General features: G+C 32.2%; 2 protein-coding genes and 3 long non-coding RNA genes across 6 annotated transcripts; 2 read left to right on the top strand and 3 right to left on the bottom strand.

Moving 5' to 3' along the window:
* Positions 1–1,173: 1,173 nt before the first annotated feature.
* LOC109127630 (uncharacterized) lies at positions 1,174–2,597 on the bottom strand. The gene is made up of 3 exons (XR_015573208.1): positions 2,413–2,597; positions 2,181–2,326; positions 1,174–1,421 (listed from the first exon to the last, which is right to left on the bottom strand). It is a non-coding gene; the product is annotated as an uncharacterized LOC109127630 (long non-coding RNA).
* A 6,903-nt stretch (positions 2,598–9,500) lies between these two features.
* LOC147934334 (uncharacterized) lies at positions 9,501–9,984 on the bottom strand. Its single transcript, XR_015573207.1, has 2 exons — positions 9,850–9,984; positions 9,501–9,724 (listed from the first exon to the last, which is right to left on the bottom strand). It is a non-coding gene; the product is annotated as an uncharacterized LOC147934334 (long non-coding RNA).
* LOC104724043 (aspartic proteinase 36) lies at positions 9,696–12,653 on the top strand. 2 transcript variants are annotated; one of them, XR_015573205.1, is made up of 10 exons: positions 9,696–10,096; positions 10,325–10,454; positions 10,542–10,783; positions 10,863–11,087; positions 11,185–11,347; positions 11,421–11,491; positions 11,652–11,737; positions 12,008–12,083; positions 12,164–12,235; positions 12,331–12,653. XR_015573205.1 is itself a non-coding variant. In XM_010442489.3 (10 exons), the coding sequence occupies exons 1-10, from the start codon at positions 9,879–9,881 to the stop codon at positions 12,477–12,479; spliced, it is 1,437 nt and encodes a 478-aa protein (XP_010440791.1). In that variant the 5' UTR covers positions 9,696–9,878; the 3' UTR covers positions 12,480–12,653. The 2 variants fall into 2 exon arrangements, 1 of the variants encoding a protein (XP_010440791.1); XM_010442489.3 differs by having other exon boundaries at positions 11,647–11,737.
* Positions 12,654–12,961: 308 nt separating this feature from the next.
* On the bottom strand, positions 12,962–15,740 carry LOC104724042 (putative protein phosphatase 2C 74). Its single transcript, XM_010442488.3, has 5 exons — positions 14,893–15,740; positions 14,207–14,590; positions 14,003–14,120; positions 13,697–13,920; positions 12,962–13,529 (listed from the first exon to the last, which is right to left on the bottom strand). Exons 1-5 carry the CDS (start codon positions 15,166–15,168, stop codon positions 13,173–13,175), a joined length of 1,359 nt encoding a protein of 452 aa, XP_010440790.1. The 5' UTR covers positions 15,169–15,740; the 3' UTR covers positions 12,962–13,172.
* A 3,075-nt stretch (positions 15,741–18,815) lies between these two features.
* Positions 18,816–19,810, top strand: LOC147934333 (uncharacterized). The gene is made up of 2 exons (XR_015573206.1): positions 18,816–18,921; positions 19,487–19,810. It is a non-coding gene; the product is annotated as an uncharacterized LOC147934333 (long non-coding RNA).
* Positions 19,811–20,146: the final 336 nt, after the last annotated feature.

The following is a 20,146-nucleotide window of genomic DNA, read 5'->3' as shown; positions in this document are numbered from 1 at the left end:
TGATGTTTAAACTTGTCTAGGTGTTAAGGCAGAAGAAGAGAAAAACACCAAAAGCTCGTGATCATTTTTTAAAAGATCCGAGTATGTGTGATTATTAAATTAATGTAGTGAATATATTATGTCCAGTGTCTTTCTTATTAAGCTTTGTCCAGTGCCTTTGTACCAGGATTCTATAAACAAAGTAGCCACTTATCTTTTTGGGAAAATAACTAGAATGACCTATATATTAGAGTTAATAACTAGAGTAACCCATATCTTTTTTAAATAACTAGAATGGTTTTCATTTTTTTAATGTCTATAATACCATGTATAAGCTTTGTTGTAAAAAAGTTATTACGAAAATGCCATTAAAGTTTTTATGACAGTGTGGCATAAGTTGCTATTATTTACGGAAAAAACTGAATTTCAAATAAATCTGTAAGTAAAATCTATGACAGATTTTATTGAATAGTTATCGCAGATTTTCTTTTTTGCAGATTTGTTTGTGATTTACAGATTTACTTATGCTACAGATTTTTCAAGAATTCTGCGACAGTTTTGTTTTTGCCACAGATTTGTTGTACAGATTTTTTATTACGCTGTTGCAAATTTGTAGGTTGTCGTAGACTTTTTGTCTACCACATACATATCTTACAGACTTTTATGACGATACCACAGATTTTCGTTGTTCTGCAGATTTGTTTTTGCAGACTTGTTCTGTCTTACATATTTATTTTTTAACCATAGACTTAGTGTACAGACTTTTTATGTAATGTAGCTACAAATATACTTACAGTAACTACAGACTTATAATAAGTCTGCAAGTGGTTGCAGAGTTGTATTGAGGAAAGATAATTGCTAGATTGATTTTTAATGATCATAGATTTTTTCAATGTTACACCACAATGTTACACCAGACTTATTTTTATCACAGACTTATTTTTAGTTACAGCTGATTTGTTCAATATAAGTGGTCACAGATTTAATTATGACTAAACTAACTTTTTAGTGTCGACAGACTTAATCCTACAGACTTGTTCAGACCTTTTAACCACAGATTTTTTGTTGAAGACTTATTTACAAACACCACGGACTTATTTGATATTACATGTTTTAGGGTTTGACTTATCGATAGTTGACCCAATCTTTACCTTATCTTCTAATGTTTCGATTCAAACAACTTAACAAACTCAATTAACATATACATCTTACGTGCTTAAATTACTTAATTGTTCATATTCCACTTGTAGGCCATTACAAAACTAATCACAACATAAACTCACAAAAATTCTTATGTAATGATGTATAATACACCACGACCATGAATAAAAGTACAAACAACCATGTTTTTGAAGTTTCTTAACTCTTGTATCTCTTTCTCATATAATTTAACGACTTTGAGCTCTCCAATATCAATCTTGTGCTTTGATGCCCAAAAAAATCTGCAATCAAAACAATACATGTTATACAACCAACAAACAAATCTGTGATGAACAACAAATAAATATGGGAGCCATCAAACATAATTTCACATTAACTCTGATGTAACAAGAAACCTGCAATTTCTCAAACATAATTTCACATCTCTTATGTAATGATGAAATAAAACACACACAACCATGTTTCTTAGCTCTTGTATCTCTTTCTCATATAATTTGACTACCACTTTCAGTCCTCCAATCTCAATCAAATATATCTGTGAGGAACAACAAATAGATCTGAAAACACTTGTAAACAAATTTGTGAAGCAACAAATAAATCAGAAAACACTAACAAATAAATTTGTCATCAAAAAGCAAATAAATCTGCGATGAGCTAACTCTAAAACCTAAACCTAAGCTAATTCTCTAATAAAAACATGCAAACTGTTTACAAACTTAAGCTAACTCAGTAACAAGACCTTCAACTTCGGACAAGAAACCTGTAATTTATCAAATCTAAACCTGCAAGTTCATTAACGAAACAAATCTGCGAAGAGTAAAAAATAAATCTACGACGAGCAACAAAAAAATCTGCAAACACTAGCAAACAAATCTACAATAAGCAAAAAAAAATTTTAGCAACAATTAAATCTGCGAATACTAACGAACAAATCTACGATGAACAACAAATAAATCTGCGAATACTAATAAACAAATCTGCCATCAAACGACAAACAAATCTGCCACAAATAGAGATTAGGGTTTTAGAAAGTTTTACACCATTGTCAATACTGCCGTCTTCTTCTCCAACCAGAAAAACCTCAAACACCTTATGCAAGGCTCTTTTATCACCACACCACCTCCAAACTCTGATTAGCCACTACCAAGGGACACTAGACGAAGAAGAGGAGCCACCACCACCATCACTGAAGAAGCCCTAATTTTTATCGGACAAGAGGACAAGACACGCTGGAGAAGAAGAGTCACTGGAGAAAATAAACAGAAAACTCACCGACGACGGAGAGGAAAAACGAGAGAACCAACTGACGACGAAGAGGAGATTCGAGAGAACCAACTGACGACGGAGAGAAACGAGCGTCGCCGAGAGCCGTCGACTTGAGAGGAGAATCGCCGACGACGGAGAGAAACGAGAGACGGAGAGAAACGAGAGTCGAGAGAGAGAGAGATTAGGTTTTTGGATTTTTATGTTTTGTTTGGATTTTATTGTTTTTAATTTTTAGTTGTCAAAAAAAACAAATTTTAATTATTTAATACAAATCAAAAAAACAAATAATGGCAATATTGTTAATAAAAATGAAAAACAAAACTATTAGGTCTTTTAATAAAAGATTTGAGTTAATTTAGTTATGTCATCTAGAATGGAGTCATTCTAGTTATTTTCACAAACATATGAGTCATTCTAGATAATTTTCACTATCTTTTTATATGTTAACTACTATATGTTCCCTTTTCAGCCGTTTCTGAATATTTGTTGGAACTTTAACTTAGATTTGCGGTAGGACTTGCTTCATATCACTGGTTCCGTCTCGGATTAATAGCATTTAAGAGTATAATGTTAACAGTTAACCATAATAATATGGGAGATTTACTCAGATGTACTCCAAATTAGATAATATTACCAGAACCAACAAATCTTTTTTTTATTACTAGGATATTTCGGGTATTTTCAAAATATCCAGCGTGCCCTTGTTTTATGTTATAGGAAAAAACGTAATTACAAAAATGTCATTGCCACGTCAGACGCCACGTCAGAAATCGCTGATGTGTATTAAATAACTCAGTCGTAACGCGTTACAAAGGGAATGACGGCTGAGTTATGGTATGTTGCGGCTGATATATGGAAAAAAAAATTTGAGTTAGAGCGGACGGCTGACTTAGAGCATAACTCAGCCAAGCGTTACGGCTGACTTAATGAAATCTGGCTGAGTTATGCTATAACTCAGCCGTAAGGACGGCTGAGTTTTCACCCGATGGTTGAGTTGTCAAAATTTTGGCTGAGTTATCACTACGACACGGCTGAATTAACTTTTTCCGACTGGCTGAGTTATGAACAACGGCTAACTTATGAGATGTCGTTACAGCTGAGTTATGGTTAAGCACTATAACTCAGCTGTCATAAGCTGACTTATCGAACAACTCAGCCATTTTACGGCTGACTTAGTAGCAAAAGATTAATTACTAGAATATCATTTAGTTACAGCTGACTTATTAAACGATACAGCTGAGTTACAAATTTTCAGTTGAGTTATGACATTAAGCGGCTGACTTTGGCAGCCATTTTTTGTTTTTCAATTACTGTAATAGTATTCATGTTGCAGCTGAGTTATAATTTTGTTTGATGGCTGATTTAATTAGGCTGATTTACATGTTCGTTTGGTGGCTGAATTGCCACTTCGGACGCATCATCCATGTTAGCATTCTATGTCATCATCTTCTTCGGAAATACGAAACATCGTTCCTTCGACTCTATTTCTTCAACTGATTAAAAAGTGTTCTTCACCTTGTTCTTCACCTTGTTCTTCCCCTTGTTTTTCTCCTCGTTCTTAACTTCTTAATTACACTCATTCTTATTAATTTCCTCATTCTTCTTCATTTTATTTCATGGATCCAGTTCCGGTAATTTTTGTTTCCGATAATTGGGTAAAGAAACAAAAATATGTATTTAAACAACACCCATGTTCGCGATGGAAACAAGTTGGGCACAATGTGAAAACTTGTCGGATGTAGTATTGTTGTAATAAATTTGTTTTGTTTGGTGTAATAACTCAGCCATCATATTAATCGACGAGACCTTTCGTTTTCTGCTTTCAGCTTATTTCTTGTGATAACTCAGCCACAAAGCATTATAACTCAGCCGTCATATGAATCGAGGAGACCTTTCGTTTTCCCCGTAAATACTATAACTCAGTCGTCAAGTCGTATAAATTAGCCGTTTGCTTTCAGATTATTTATTGTGATAACTCAGCCACAAAGCATTATAACTCAGCTGTCATATGAATCGACAAGATCTTTCGTTTTCCCATAAATACTATAACTCAGCCGTCATATGAATTGACAAGACCTTTTGTTTTCCTGTAAATACTATAACTCAGCCGTCACATACCGAAACTCGAAAACAAGGCGGCTTAGACAGAAACGAACAAGACAGTGACGACGAAGAGAGAGAGAGAGCAAGAGAGGATATCGTGCAAGGACGACAAGAGATGACGGCAAGAGATGACGGCGAGAGAGCAGAGAAAGACAGAGTATCGCTGGCAGAATTAGGGTTCGGCGACGAGCGAGAGAGAGAGTTTTTTTTTTCGGGTTGTGAACAGTAAAAACTTTTCAGTTTCCTTCTCTTTTGATATAAAGAATAAACTGTCGATTCTGGAAAAAAAAATGTCTAGTGACATGGATTATGGAAGATGATGTGTATTTTAATTTGCTGATGTGTATTTTTTAATTATTTTTCTAATCAAAATCGAAAAAATAAATCCAAGAGGTAAATTGTAATTATACCCAGGACACTAAATATCTGAGCAATTTTTAGAAAATTTATAGTAATCAGGAATAAACCAACTTTTGGAGTACATCTGAGTAATTCTTTCTAAAAACATATTACATTTTATAAACGGAGTGATTAACATAATGTGATGGTCAAGGATCTGGATGTGCAAGTGAAGGAGGTGGCTATGCCAAATGAAGCAATGTTTTTTCTTTGAACTATAACATTTACAATCTCATTATTTAATCAAGAATTATCACATCATCCAAGAACATGTTTTATATAATTCTTCTAATTACAATTGGAACTGCATTATCTTAAGAGCATCTCTAACCCATCTTCATTTCCTTCTTCATAATGGAGTTTGAAGTCAATTTTGCTCCAACTCATCTTCATTTCTATCTTCAAAATAGAAATCTCCATTTTTCTCTATATTTGGAGATCTCCATTTCTATTTTACACTACAATTTGGAGATTTCTATTTTTTACTCCAAAATAGAGTAGGGTTGGAGTAAAATACAATTATAAAATAGAAAAAAAATGGAGAAATGGGTTGGAGATGTTCTAACATGACTTGCACTGGTTATACGTAGAATTCAGGTTTGAATATTGTTAATTAGGTGTAGATATCATGTCATGTTCTTTTATTTCGAACGATTTTTCTGAAATGTGGTGATAATCTACTGATATTTGTTGTTTCCTGATTAACCAGGTGGATGACAAGAAATACTTTCACTAAATGATGCATCTTTTGTTAAAATGTTCAGAGCTTTTGATCCCTTAATTTTTGTTTCCATACTTCGTATACAGTCTTTATGTTTCTCTTCACATGAGAAGAAGTACTTGCATTAATTACATATTCTCTACAATCAGATTTGTTATGTTCGTCTTCCTTGCATTTTCTATTTCTTATTTGCTCTTCATTTAAGCCAACAGAACTAATGTTGTTCACATATATTATGTCTAGGGAGATTTACATTCAGACACATTTTTCACAAAAGTATGTTCATTTAACACACTTTCTGCCATAAGACACTTTTTACCAACTTTTTCACTGTTCACATAATTTCTAGACTATTTTAACCTTCATCATGTAAGTTGAGGTAGAACTAGAGAAAGCAAAACAGTTTGTATTACAAATAATAAGAACCATTAGATTATAACTATTAGTTAAAATTCAATGGACAAGATTTTCTGTCACATTTTTTTTGTTCTGTTCTTCACTTTTTTTTCTCCTACCCTCTTTGTAATCACTTTATTTAATTATTATGATATATATATATATATTGATTTTGTTTTTATGATTCATTATAATTTTATTTTTTCTACATTTTGAGATTCATTTTACTATATTCAAAATGAATAATTATAATACATATTATCCAATTATAGTTGAATATTTGTTGATTGTTATGTGGATGCTAAAAATAACTTATTATGTGGATATTTATTTTTGGATACTATACTTATTCTAAAATCAAGTCCACATGGACGATGAGTTATACACGTCTACTAAAAACTACTTATGTTTTGGTGAAGCAGTCATATAAACCTCATCATATCCCAAAAAACCTAAGCATGAAATCGTTCATCATATCATATCCTAAAATCTAAACCAGAAACCTCTAATCCCTAAACCATAAACCTTTAAGCCCTAAACCTTAAACCCTAAACCCTAAAGCATAAATCTTAAACTATAAACCTTAACCTTAAATCATAATCATAATCATAAATTTAATTTCATAGCAATTTTAACAAATGTAGCCAAATATGAAAATCTTTTACTAGAAAACATGAAATTGACCCACCCCAACCTGTAAACCGTAAACCTTAAATTAGGCCAAATTTTTGACTACTTGCATTACATTCTTTATAAATTTCCAAATTCATTGATATTGTTCGCGATTATGTGGATGGTTAACATGCATATATGGATACTTATTTTGGATGACTAGAAAAAAACAATATGAATACCTAATTAATCAAACAACTTGAGGTTTGGTAAAGTAGTCATGGTTAACTATCAATAGATTTTAATATTTCATGTCCATAAAATCAAGTCCACATGGATGAGTTATACGCGTCCACTAAAATTTACTTGTGTTTTGGTGAAGTAGTCATTGTTAACTATCAAAAAATTTCAACCTCATCATATCCACTAAAAATCTAAGCATGAAGCCATTCATTATATGCTATACTAAACCTCAAACCCTAAACCCTAAACCCTGAACCGTAAACCTTAAACCCTAAACCCTAAAGTCTAAACTCTAAAGCCTAAATCCTAAACTTTAGACCTTAACCTTAAATCATAAATCATAATCATAAATTTAATTTCATAGCAATTTTAACAAATGTAGCCAAATCTGAAGATTTTTTACTAGAAAACATGAAATTGACATACCCCAACCAGTAAATCCTAAACCTTAAATTAGGCCAAATTTTTGACTTCTTGCATTACATTCTTTATAAATTTCAAATTCATTGATGTTGTTCACTATTATGTGGATGGTTAACATGCATATATGGATACTTATTTGTGGATTATCTGAGAAAAAACATATGAATACCTAATTAATTAAAAAAAATTGTGCTTTGATAAAGTAGTCATGGTTAACTATCAAACGATTTTAATATTTCATGTCCATAAAATCAAGTCCATATGGACGATAAGTTATACGCGTCCACTAAAAACTACTTTTGTTTTGGTGAAGTAGTTATTGTTAACTATCAAACAATTTTAACCCCATCATATCCCCTAAAAACCTAAGCGTGGAGCAGTTCATTATATTTTATACTAAACCCTAAACCCTAAATCCTAAACTTTAGATTATAAACTATAATCATAAATTTAATTTCATAGCAATTTTAGCAAATGTAGCCAAATCTGAAGATTTTTTACTAGAAAACATGAAACTGACCTACCCCAACCTGTAAACCCTGAACCTTAAATTAGGCCAAAATTTTGACTTCTTTTATTAGATTCTTTATAAATTTCCAAATTTATTGATGTTGTTCTTAACTGGTATATAAAGATTTGGAAATTATATTACTGGTTTTTGTGCTATAAACACTTGATATCCGGCGCCTCGATCCTTTGAGCTTAAGAGAAATATTTCATTGAAAAAACTCTCTAATCAAGTGTTAACTAGAATTATCCATCTAAACATGTCCACATGTTCATGATTTGTATGACATAATGCATCATTTTGCTTATTTCTTCTAGAAAAAAATTCTGCTTTTCTCTAACAAAAATTATATATTTTTGTGCCTACACTTTCCAACTAACAAAAATTATATATTTATTTAAACAATGAAAGAGAGAGAAGAGAATGAAAAACATGTGAATTGGGTAACTAGAGAGAGATTTATAGTTTGATGGCATTGTTGTAAATAGAGTTATAGTGAAAGGATATGATAGTTAATAGACATAAAGAAAGTGTCCGAATAGTAGAAAATGTGTCAAATGAGAAATATTTTTTAAAATAGTGTGTTAGAGTGGAGATATTCCTCATGTCTATGGTTAGGGATTTAAACTCAAGCATGCCGTGGTTATGAAAAGGCACACCTACAAGGAGCATTATTTTGGCAAATTCTATTTGTAGTTTTTGGTCGGAAAAACTAGCTAAAATAGTTATTTTTTTGCTTATATTGTTGCACCTGCTGCAATTCAAATAATGTATATGAAGTGTATATGTGTCTATTGCATATAGTGAAACTTAAGTGATTTACATAAATTATGCCGCATAATCTTTTTGTGTATGCTACCAATTCTAGATAAAATTATCAAATTAACGTTCACTTTGTTGGAAAATGATTGACAAGTAACAAACACGCTAAGCTATAAATAACCGCATGGAACATGTTTTACTATTGCCCTAAGGTATAGATAAGAGCATTTCAGGGCAAAATTATACTATCATTGTACAAAGTTAAGATTTCGTACTTTTAAGATTAATCATAATGATGCATGCTACCCATATTTTATGCTCTCCACACTTTCAATTCTGTCACAGTATTATTCAAAAAAAAAAAAAAAATTAAATGTCATTTCTTATCATGAAAAAAACTATCACAGTTCTGAATATAAGCTTACAAGGATTTGTCCAAAAAAAAAACTTACAAGGAATCTTTTTGAACTAACCTCTAAAATGAATATAGACATCAAAATTTACAATTCAAAAACTCAGCAACCTAATATAATTTAAACAGTAAACAAAAAAAAAAAAAAGAACTTGAAACTATATTTGATACCGTAAAAATTTATGAATCAAAATAGCCAAAGATAAAATTGTAACATTTAAACATTGAATTAATTCTTTAAATATTAATCCGCGCGTAAGCGCTACGCGCTGTGTATCCTCTAGTTAAAACTAAAACCAATGGTTACATGATTCATAAGTTGAACAACAAAACATATAAAGAATGATAAGTTGATATTAAAAGATGATGTTAGTTTTTAGTAGTGTATCTAAAGTGAAATTCTAAATCATAATCTACGAAAAATTATTGCTTGAGGACCATTTTAATATAATGTTTTTACCTCAAAATTTAAAGAATTGAGAGATTTAAGACATATTAAATTTATAGAAAAGAAATGTTGGAAGTTAATTCTGTTATAATATTATTTAATGATAGTTAAATATATATTTTTCAAATAAACTTAAATCTCTTGAAAAGTAAAAATTGAGATTAAAAAAAAAAAAGGTTCGTACACCGTTGAAAACGCGTGGCTTTCTCTGACGTTTCCCTCTCTTCTCGTTCCCATGGCTCCCTCTCTTCCTCTGTTCCTTCCTTTGGTCTATCTTTCATATTCATTTCCCTTCATCACAGCACAAACTCGTTAAAAAAAAAAAATTACCAATAGATATATTTTTTAATTCACATCATCATCAGAATACAATTGACAATTCCGCGGCGATTTTAGATCGGAGATTTTTATTATACAGTTACGGCGGTTGGTGGTGGTGGTGGCGATGGATCTGAGTATAAGAGTTTCACGCATTGTTGCGGCGGTTTTCATTTTGTTGATCCAAATTGTCTCCGGTAGTTTCTTGTTCAATGTGACTCATAAATTCGCCGGAAAAGAAAAACAACTCTCTGAGCTCAAATCTCACGACAGCTTCCGTCACGCTCGTATGCTTGCCAACGTTGACCTTCCTCTCGGTGGTGATAGCCGCGCCGACTCCATCGGGTTTCTCCTTCTTCTAGAATCACTCTCACCCTCTTCAAATTTCTAGATTGGATCGTGTTTGCACATTTATAAGATCAAAATGCTTAAACTTAGGAGAATGCAAATTACATTTGGTGTGATTTAGATAACCGCCGAATTAAACCGGAAACGAATTAACCGGAAGCCCACATTTGTCAAATTTTGGTTTGCAATATGTTACTTATGAGAATTGCATTTTGTTTTCTTCAGTTTATACTTCACCAAAATCAAGCTTGGTTCGCCACCAAAAGATTACTATGTTCAAGTTGATACAGGAAGTGATATACTTTGGGTTAATTGCGCACCGTGTCCTAAATGTCCTGTGAAAACTGATCTTGGTGTAAGCTTCTCTTCTTTATAATTTATCGAAACTTCTTACGAGCTATGTTTTGGAAATCTCAGATGTATGTTTTGGTTTGTTATGTAGATACCTTTATCATTGTATGACACAAAAGCTTCCTCAAGTTCGAAGAAAGTTGGCTGTGAGGATGATTTTTGTTCCTACATTATGCAAATGGAGACTTGTGGGGCGAAGAAGCCATGTAGTTATCATGTTGTGTATGGAGATGGAAGTACAAGTGATGGAGATTTTATAAGGGATAATATTACGTTGGATCAAGTTACTGGAAATCTTCGAACTGCACCCCTTTCGCAGGAAGTTGTATTCGGGTGAGTTGAGTAATATAGGCATTAATCACTGCATCAGATGTTTTCATTGAGTCATGAGCTTGCTTCCTCTGTGAGTCAGGTGCGGAAAAAATCAATCTGGGCAGCTTGGACAAACTGACTCAGCAGTTGATGGTATTATGGGTTTTGGACAATCAAACACATCTGTTATTTCACAATTAGCTGCAGGGGGGAGTGTGAAGAGAGTCTTTTCACATTGCTTGGACAATATGAATGGAGGTGGGATTTTTGCTGTAGGGGAAGTTGAATCTCCAGTAGTGAAAACAACTCCTTTGGTTCCTAATCAGTAAGTGAGACCATCTCAAGTCATTACGCATTTGTACCTGCGGTGGATACATTTTAACTATTGCTTCTTTTAGTAACTTTATATAACAACTTTTTAGGCTGCATTACAACGTCGTTTTAAAGGGATTGGATGTGGATGGTGACCCTGTTGACCTTCCACCAAGCCTAACTAGTACTGGTGGGAATGGAGGAACCATAATTGACAGTGGTACCACTTTAGCTTACTTACCACAGAATCTGTACACCTCACTAATTGATAAGGTGAAATTTTCTTTTCACTACTTGTTTCTAGTTTAGTCTCACAACCCTCTGACATGGTATCTTCTGTATATAGATTACTGCTAAACAACCGGTGAAACTGCACATGGTACAGGAAACTTTTGCGTGTTTCAGTTTCACTTTAAAGTAAGATAATGAACTTGCCCTCTGGTCAAAGTTTTTTTATTTTTTCGAGACCAATGGAGGTCTTTAGTATAAGATGCTCTGAGATATTACATGGATCTCGATTATTACATGCTACAAGTTTTTGTGAGCTAAGATATTCTTCCTTGTACTTGCAGCACAGATAAAGCATTTCCGGTAGTCAATTTTCATTTTGAAGACTCACTCAAAATGACTGTTTATCCGCATGACTATCTTTTCTCGCTTCGTGTAAGTTAATAATATGCAGCTTCCCACTTTAATGTGTTGATTATATCGACAGAATGTTCGTACCCTAACTGAGTTTGATCAATAGATTCAAACAAGATAGTTAAAGTTGGTTTTGTTGTGGGGAACTTATCCAAGTTCAAGTTAGATTCAATTGCACCTGTTCTTGCAGTAGTCCTTTCTTCTTTTACCTTTTCCAAGCATTTTTTATGAATAGTTCTACATAGTTGATATGAATTTTCTCATTCCCAAATTTATGATATTCCCAAACAGGAAGACATGTATTGCTTTGGTTGGCAATCTGGTGGGATGACGACTGAGGACGGATCCGATGTGATTCTTTTGGGAGGTAAATTTTCAGATCATACCATAACATGTGTTACACTTCAAGTGTCTAAACTTCATATTTGGTTTCTTTTTCATCTGTAGATTTGGTGCTTTCAAACAAGTTAGTAGTATACGATCTGGAGAACGAGGTCATTGGATGGGCTGACCACAACTGTAAGTCTCTAAAACTCAAGAACTAGTTAGATAAGGATGGATGATCAAAAAGAAGAATTCAAACACACCAACCAAAATATTTTGTTTTTCGTTAGGTTCGTCAAGCATCAAAGTAAAAGATGGATCAGGGGCGGCTTACGCACTCGGAGCAGACAATCTCACAGCGGGTTCTTCGGTGATGAACGGAACACTTGTAACGTTATTGTCGATACTATTTTGGGCGTTCCATTCTTTTACTTCATAGCTTTGCTAAAAAAAAAAAGAAGTTCATTGGTTTGATTATTTGATTCATTTGATCCTTTTGTGGGTGTGATTTGGCTTCTCGGATCATGTAATTTACATAGACACTCACCTCATTCTTTGTTGTATACTATACACACACTCTCAATGATAAATATATGTACAGTTTTGTTCAAAACTCTTTTGGCGGTAATCTTTGTTTACTAGTCTTTTCATTTAACTGTTTCTTTAAAAATACTCATCAAGTTCGACCGACTACAAGAACAATATAAGTAGTTAATGTTGATAATAAACTACACCTATGTAAAATAAATTGAAGAATGAAATAACACAAACTCCAAAAACAAAGAAATTAATGTAACACTAACTATAAAAATACTGATCAGTTTTACTGAAACCATAATTGTTTCACACAAGTGACTCAAAAAAGTCTGATTTGTATTCAACAGTCAAAAAATTCCCAGATAACTGCTGCGAAAAACTCAATTGCAGCATCAGAAAATTTATTAATAAAGGAAAGAAGAGATTGCAGCAAAAGTATTACAACGATTTGGAAGAGAAGATATGTACAATCAGCCACACACAAGCGGGCGTATAACACTAATTTACCCAAGTGAGATAACCAAAACAGTAACTGTTGATAGAAGCATAGAGCATAAGAAGGAAGACATTGAGCTTCTGCCTCTGTACTATCTTCCTACTCTTTGGTCGGGACATATACTGGGAGATTCACGAGTGTGTCGATTCTGTTGACTCCATTGAGCTCAGGCGATCCGGTTCCTGAGCCTGGAGTTGATGTTGATGCTTTGTCTGGTTCCGGTTCAGTAACGCCATTGCTGATGTGTATTTCCTTTGAGAAGGAAGCAGTTGATAAACTGTTTGGTTCGGAGTCAAGGAAGAGGCAAACCACGGCACAGTCATCGACTTTTGAAGTTGGAAACTTCCATCTCCAATTCCTCACTGCAGCCTCCACCAAGGCTCTACCTGCTGAAGAACGTGTTGGGGCTTTGGCCACAATCTCTATAACCTCTTCATTCGTCAATGCATCCCAAATCTAGCAAATTTTTAAAGAAAATAAATATATACTCAAGAACAAGTAGTTTGGTACATCCATTAACACACTTAGTTAATATGGTTTCAATCCAATGTCTAGGTTTGTTAAGAGAATGAGCTCACTAAACTGAACTGATAGTTTTTCAGAAACACTTGGATTTATCTTACCCCATCAGTTGCCAAGACAACAAACTCATCCTTCTCGGTGAGGCGTCGGTAGGAAACGTCAGGCACAGAAATGAGACCAAAGTCTTTCAGGCAAAAATCTCCAAAAGCACGTGCCATGGCGAGACCAGGTGAGTTGTGGTTAGGAAGCCACATACGGGCAACCCCCGGTTCATCTCGAAGAGCAAATATACGTCCTTTGCATCTCTTTATCCTTTCTGCTTCCGCTGGAAACAAGAAAACTCAATTTCTTAATTGATAAACCCAAAAAAAAGGCTTTCAGAGGCAACTGTATGAATGGTAGCTAACCTGGAACATCTGGTTTGAGATCTTCAGTTAGTTGAAAAGGAACAAGTTTGTTTTCTTTGTTCCTTGTACCCAGTACTGCTCTTGAATCCCCAATATTTCCGATAACAAGATGTTGACCCTGACGAAAAAACAAAACAAACGATCAAAAATGATTTTATCATGCAACACACTAAGAAACAACATCAGAACTTTTAGTCCAACTACCTGCTTGACCATGGTTACTGCAGTAGTTCCACTGCAAAAACAATCAACATCCACTTGCATCTTCAATTCCTTATCCATGAATCTGTAGGCTTTAACAATTGAGCCTATTAGTGTTTGAACCATATCTTGATCCTTTACGTAATCCTTATTGTAGACTCGGGATTCTCCATTGGCAGATATATGTACAAGGTTTTCCGAGATCTTTCTATCACCGGTGTTGAGGCTGATCTCTTTAAGAACCTCCTCACAAGACACATAGGATTCCAAGTGTGAGCCTAACTTGAGTGGAAGCAAATCCCTCACTCTCTTTGCAACAATGTGACCATATGGACCATGACCATCAAAAACACCACAAAAAACTGTGTCCGCCATAGACCCAAAATTCTGAACATATAAGACATGTAACGACCAGGATTACTAAAGATCTATAAACCATTAACACAAACAAACGATATGTTCCAAAATAGTAGAAATTTAAGTAGCTTCCCTGATAAGTAGATCAGTTGTTTCATTAAGTAATGAATTTGTTAACAGTGTAGCTCTAGATTGCAAACATACTGACTAAATATAGTTTTAAGACCTCATCAGAGCAACAAGAGCCATAGGGAACAAGCATTCCAATTCTGGCAGTTTCTAAGGAAACAAAAAGAGCAAACAACAGATGTGGGTGATGTTAGCAAACTCACCTCCCAGACAATCATGGCGTCCTGATTAGGGCCTTTCTTGCCCTGTTGAGAGAAGAGAGAGGCGGTGTCGGTAGAGCCATTCAAGAACAACCTTCCAGGGATCCTATGGAGAAGTGGCTCCTCGGTGTTGTCAAAAGAAGAACTACAAGACCTTGATCTCCTCTTGGGAGGCCTTCTCCTTCTCCCAGGTCCAGGAACATGAGGTGAACCATGGAGAGATCTCCTCCTAGTCCTACTACTTCCTCCTCCTCCCCCAGATGATAAGCAGGACCCCATATCAAGGGCCCTGAATAAACTTATCAGGCACTCCAAACCACCAACACAATCAAAACCGTTGTTTTCAGGTGATGGACCTTTTGGAACCCTTTTCAATTCAGTTATCGCCAGGATTGTAAAATTGAACAAAACCAACAGATTTGACCTCTGAATTCTTCACAAGGGTGCTTAAAGGAAACAAATTTATAGCTCTCAGAACAAAACAAAACTGTAGAATCAGACAAAAACAAGAGCCTCCAAGAATCTTTAGTTCCAAGCAGAGAGTCCTTATAAGATTGTTCAGAAATAGGAGATTGATTGTTTTATCCAGAATCTCATCCACAAAACAAAAAGAAAAAAAGAGAATCTTTTAGGCAATAAGAAGAAGAAGAGAGTCGCTTGAAGGTGGAGATAGAATCGGATCCAAATGGAAGGAATCAGGATCGGATTTCAAGGAACAACCACAACTTCTTCCGATAATGGCGCTCTGTTTTTTTTTCTTTGTTCTTCTTCTTCTATGTATATCTCTCTCTGTCTATACTTTATTTTTTTAGTATTTTAAAGTTTCTAATTTTATTTTGACAGCTGGAATTTTTTTTTTGTGAGTGAATTGTTAAATTTATTATTCTGAGTCAGAATTATTAGCCAAAAAGAGTGTTATTTAAATAAACTAATATGACTCACATCCCCGCGTAGTATTTTAAAAGGAAATTTTTAAATTTTCAATTTTAAATTATAATTATTAAATCATTTGAAAGTAATAGAATAGTTGAATACTTGAATATTAAACCTAAACAGTTAGTAAAAACATAATTATTAAAATCAAAACTTATAATAAAAAAATATTATGATAAAAAGACACAATTTTATAAAAAAAACATTGTTTAAAGTACTATAAGTACAGAAATTTTGATAAGAATTATAATAAAGAGCTACAATAAAAAAAACTATTATAACAAAGTGATTCTAACTGAAAATATTAAACTATTTGTTGTAATAAGTAAATGCAATTTTCTATAAAATAATTACAATTATAAAAAATTTAATAATGAGTAAAAATTATCAACGAAAAATTAAAAATTAAAATACACAACTTCTAAAAAAATATAAATAAATAAAAATAGGTTTTTAGCGAAAAGTTAAGATAAATAGATGCAATTGCAAATCATATATTAAGTTGTATTAAATTTCTATATTGCTATAATCATTTTTAAAATTTTAGTTAGATTATAGAATAACGTTGAATATTAGATATTAATACTCAAATTATTTAGATTCAACATAAAACGGAAAATTTGTTTCACCGAACAATGATTTGTTAGTTATTGAAGAAGAGACGAATATATTAAAAGTTCAAAAGATATGAATATTTAAATAAACACACCTATTAGAATAAAAAGTTGTGATAAAAAAATATAATAAAATATGGTGAAAAGACACAACTCTACAATGAACTGATACAACTGTATAATTTTTTTAAAAACATATAAGAACAAAGTTTTTACGAAAATGTACAACGAATAGTCGCAACTGTTGTTCACATTTATTCAAATTGTTATTATTATATGAACGAGCTAATAAAGTATGGAGAGATGTATTCACAATAGGAGATTGCATCGATTACTAAGACCAGACCTGGAGTCTAGTGGATCTCCCCCTAGGTAATTGGTTAAAGTGGGGTTTTAAAATAACATGCAACTCCGATAATAGCATAACAAATACAAAGCAAGACTTATGGCAAAAGGCTATGTGGAGAGATATAGTATAGACTATGACGAAGTCTCGTATTGAAATAATTGGCTTCATCATTACTTTGGCAGTTTCAAATGGTTGGGAGGTGCATTATTTGGATATAAAAACTGTATTTTTCATGGAGAATTGAAAGAAAATGCGTATGTTACTTAACCTGAGGGCTTTGTAACCAAAGGTAGTGAGAGGAAGGTGTACAAACTACACAAGGCTTTTTATGGGCTAAAACAAGCACCTTGGACATGAAACACTAAGTTGAATAAGATTTTTTTAGAATCAAACTTTGAGAAGTGTTCCAAGGAACCTCTCTATACAGAAGACGTGAGCCTGGACATCTTCTCATTGTTGCAGTTTATGTAGATGATTTGCTAGTCAAAGGTTCGAGTCTTGAGCTTATATGTGATTTTAAGAAAGGTAAGGCAAGGGAGTTTAAAATGAGTGATTTGGGAAAGCTCACTTACTATCTTGGTATAGAAGTTCTTCAAAAATGATGAAAATATATTGAGGCAAGAAAGATATGCTAAGAAAATATTAGAAGAAGCTGGAATGGGTGAGTGTAACTCGGTTCTTATACCGATGGAGTTTGGTTTGGAACTGTCTAAAGCATCACATGAGAGATGTATCGACGAACAAAACTATAGAAAAAATATCGGATGCCTTAGATAGTTGCTCTTTCGTTCTCTGTTGGTGTATTGAATAGATATCTACAGGAGCCAAGAGAATCACATGGAGCTGCAATGAAACAAATTCTAAAATATCTCTGTAGAACAATTTCTCATGGTCTTTACTTTAAGCGGGGATGCAAAACAGGTTTGATAGGCTACAATGATAGCAGTCATGGTGTTGATGCAGATGATGAAAACAGTCCAGTAAGTCCTATATTCTATCTTAGTGAGTGTCCAATCATTTGGCCTGTTTTTGAGTTATTTATCTAAAGGTAATAAAAGGAGTGTTTTTTTATATTCTTGATCTAAGTATTAAAATTTTATTTGAGAATATATTTTTCTTGTATTTAGAAAAATATACACTACAATATAATGTATAAACTATCTACAAAAAAAATATATTTATAGATTAAAAAAATACTGATACTGTACTGTATCTTGTTTGACGATAATAACCAACGAGCAAAGATCCATCCACTATCAAAACATAACAAATCTTTGCGATTATAGAAGATTTGGTGGAAATTGTGAAAATACTATTTTTATATTATTTCTTAATATATATTTGACTTGTTTCTATTGTTTTTCGCGTATATCATTTGAGAAATATTTGATAATGATTGTTGGATAGATGTTTATAGGTTATAAAATATACACATATAAAATCCGTAGTTTTCATTCAAATTTTTATTTGGATTTTGTACTTTTTTTGTAGGAAAAAAGATGGCTACCTACACGAAGTATTAATGAATATATGGTCATACATGCGAAGTATATTATTGTATATTCAACTACACGAAGTATATGTATTACATGATCATATGCATAGATTATATGATGTTATGCGGTCAACATCATAGACATATATGTCAGTACACCGGTCAACTGACTCCGGCGAAGACCGACGTTGACTCCAGCGTTGACCAACACTAAAAAAAATATTCTAAATTAAAATAAAAAAATAATAAATTATTATACTAAATCATTTATGGGTTTTCATGATTAAAAGAAATATTCTATTCAATATCGAAATATTTTTTATATATCTCTAATATATTCATTCTTATAATTAGTTACTTTTTATTTTTCAAACTAAAGTAAATAGTTTAATAAAAATCATTTATAATTATTTTCAAGATATAAAAATTCATTTATAATTATCTTCAAGATATAAAATCATTTATAATTATTTTCAATATATAAAAATCATTTATAATTATTTTCAAGATATATATATATATATATCTCATAATCAGATTATTTAAAAACTACAAAATCAATAAAATCAATTCAACTACTTTCCTTAGAAAATCATATGCAAAATATTGAGTATATGACTCTTTACTCTAAATTTTGCATGGTAAATGTTATACAAAATTTTACATTTTTTACTTTAAAATTTACATACTCAAAATAACATATAAACAACAACAAAAAATTCACAATATTTACTTTTAACATATGAACATTTTCATTTTTACCCTCTTTTACACAATTACAATATGTTAAATTAATTTTTAGAATTTTTTTTAAGGTTTGGGTTCTCTATTTTACATTTAGGATATATTTAGGAAATAAATAAAAAATATTTAGATATTGAATTAAATTTGTTTTTCATATCTAATATCTATTCAATATTGTAATATCTAATATCTTTTAACTATTCAATATCTAAATGATTTTATATCTTACAGATAATTATAAATGAATTTTTATATCTTGAAAATAATTATAAATGATTTTTATTAAACTATTTACTTTAGCTTGAAAAATAAAAAGTAAATAATTATAAGAATGAATATATTAGAGATATATAAAAAATATTTCGATATTGAATAGAATATTTCTTTTAATCATGAAAATTAATGATTTAGTATAATAATTTCTTATTTTTTATTTTAATTTAGAATTTATTTTTTTGTTAGTGTTTGTCAACGCCGGAGTCAAGGTCGGTATTCGCCGGAGTCAAGGTCGGTCTTCGCCAGAGTCAGTTGACCAGTATACTGGTATATATGTCTATGATATTGACCGTATAACATCATATAGTTTATGCATGTGGTCATGTAATATATATACTTCGTGTAATTAAATATACAATAGTATACTTGGCATGTGTGACCATGTATTCTCCAATACTTTGTGTAGGTAGTTATTTTTTTCCTTTTTTGTATTCCTAGATAATCCTGGTACAACTGTTTTAAATAAACTAAATGATGGGCTGAATATATATAAAACTGATATGATTTTTTTGTGTGTGTTACGTGCAAAATGGCTAAGTAGTAGTGGATAATTTATTAAAGTCATTAAATTAATTCAGTGATGGGCTGAATATATATTACACCCTTTATTTTTTAATGTTGCTATGTTATACGTGTTGGGCTTTGACGAAATCTTAACTTTTAATTCGATTAGTGACCCCAATTAAGTATTTTTGACAAGGCCTTAGTATTTGATCAAGCTTAATTAGTTTCTTATGACCCATAAATAAAATCCATTATAACTAAGTGCATTTAGTTTTTATATACCTATGAGTTGATTAGAGGCAGACAATTATTTAACACATTAACTTATTGTAGTCAAAATAT

Source organism: Camelina sativa, chromosome 11 (assembly GCF_030686135.1).
Source record: "Camelina sativa cultivar CO46 ecotype springtype chromosome 11, ASM3068613v1".
In the NCBI taxonomy this organism is placed as follows: Eukaryota; Viridiplantae; Streptophyta; class Magnoliopsida; order Brassicales; family Brassicaceae; genus Camelina; species Camelina sativa.
Note: the sequence above shows the minus strand (reverse complement) of the source record. Positions and strands in the feature narration are given on the sequence as shown.

What these genes read in the sequence shown, in the direction of transcription:
- LOC104724043 (XM_010442489.3), top strand. Translation starts at nt 9,879, where the DNA reads ATGGATCTGAGTATAAGAGTTTCACGCATTGTTGCGGCGGTTTTCATT. An exon ending in CTGTGAAAACTGATCTTGGT is followed by an intron (nt 10,455 to 10,541) that starts GTAAGCTTCTCT and finishes TTTGTTATGTAG; the next exon opens with ATACCTTTATCATTGTATGA. An exon ending in TGTTTCAGTTTCACTTTAAA is followed by an intron (nt 11,492 to 11,646) that starts GTAAGATAATGA and finishes TTGTACTTGCAG; the next exon opens with CACAGATAAAGCATTTCCGG.
- LOC104724042 (XM_010442488.3), bottom strand. Translation starts at nt 15,168, where the DNA reads ATGGGGTCCTGCTTATCATCTGGGGGAGGAGGAGGAAGTAGTAGGACT. An exon ending in ACGCCATGATTGTCTGGGAG is followed by an intron (nt 14,591 to 14,892) that starts GTGAGTTTGCTA and finishes TTATATGTTCAG; the next exon opens with AATTTTGGGTCTATGGCGGA. An exon ending in TCTCAAACCAGATGTTCCAG is followed by an intron (nt 13,921 to 14,002) that starts GTTAGCTACCAT and finishes TCTTGTTTCCAG; the next exon opens with CGGAAGCAGAAAGGATAAAG.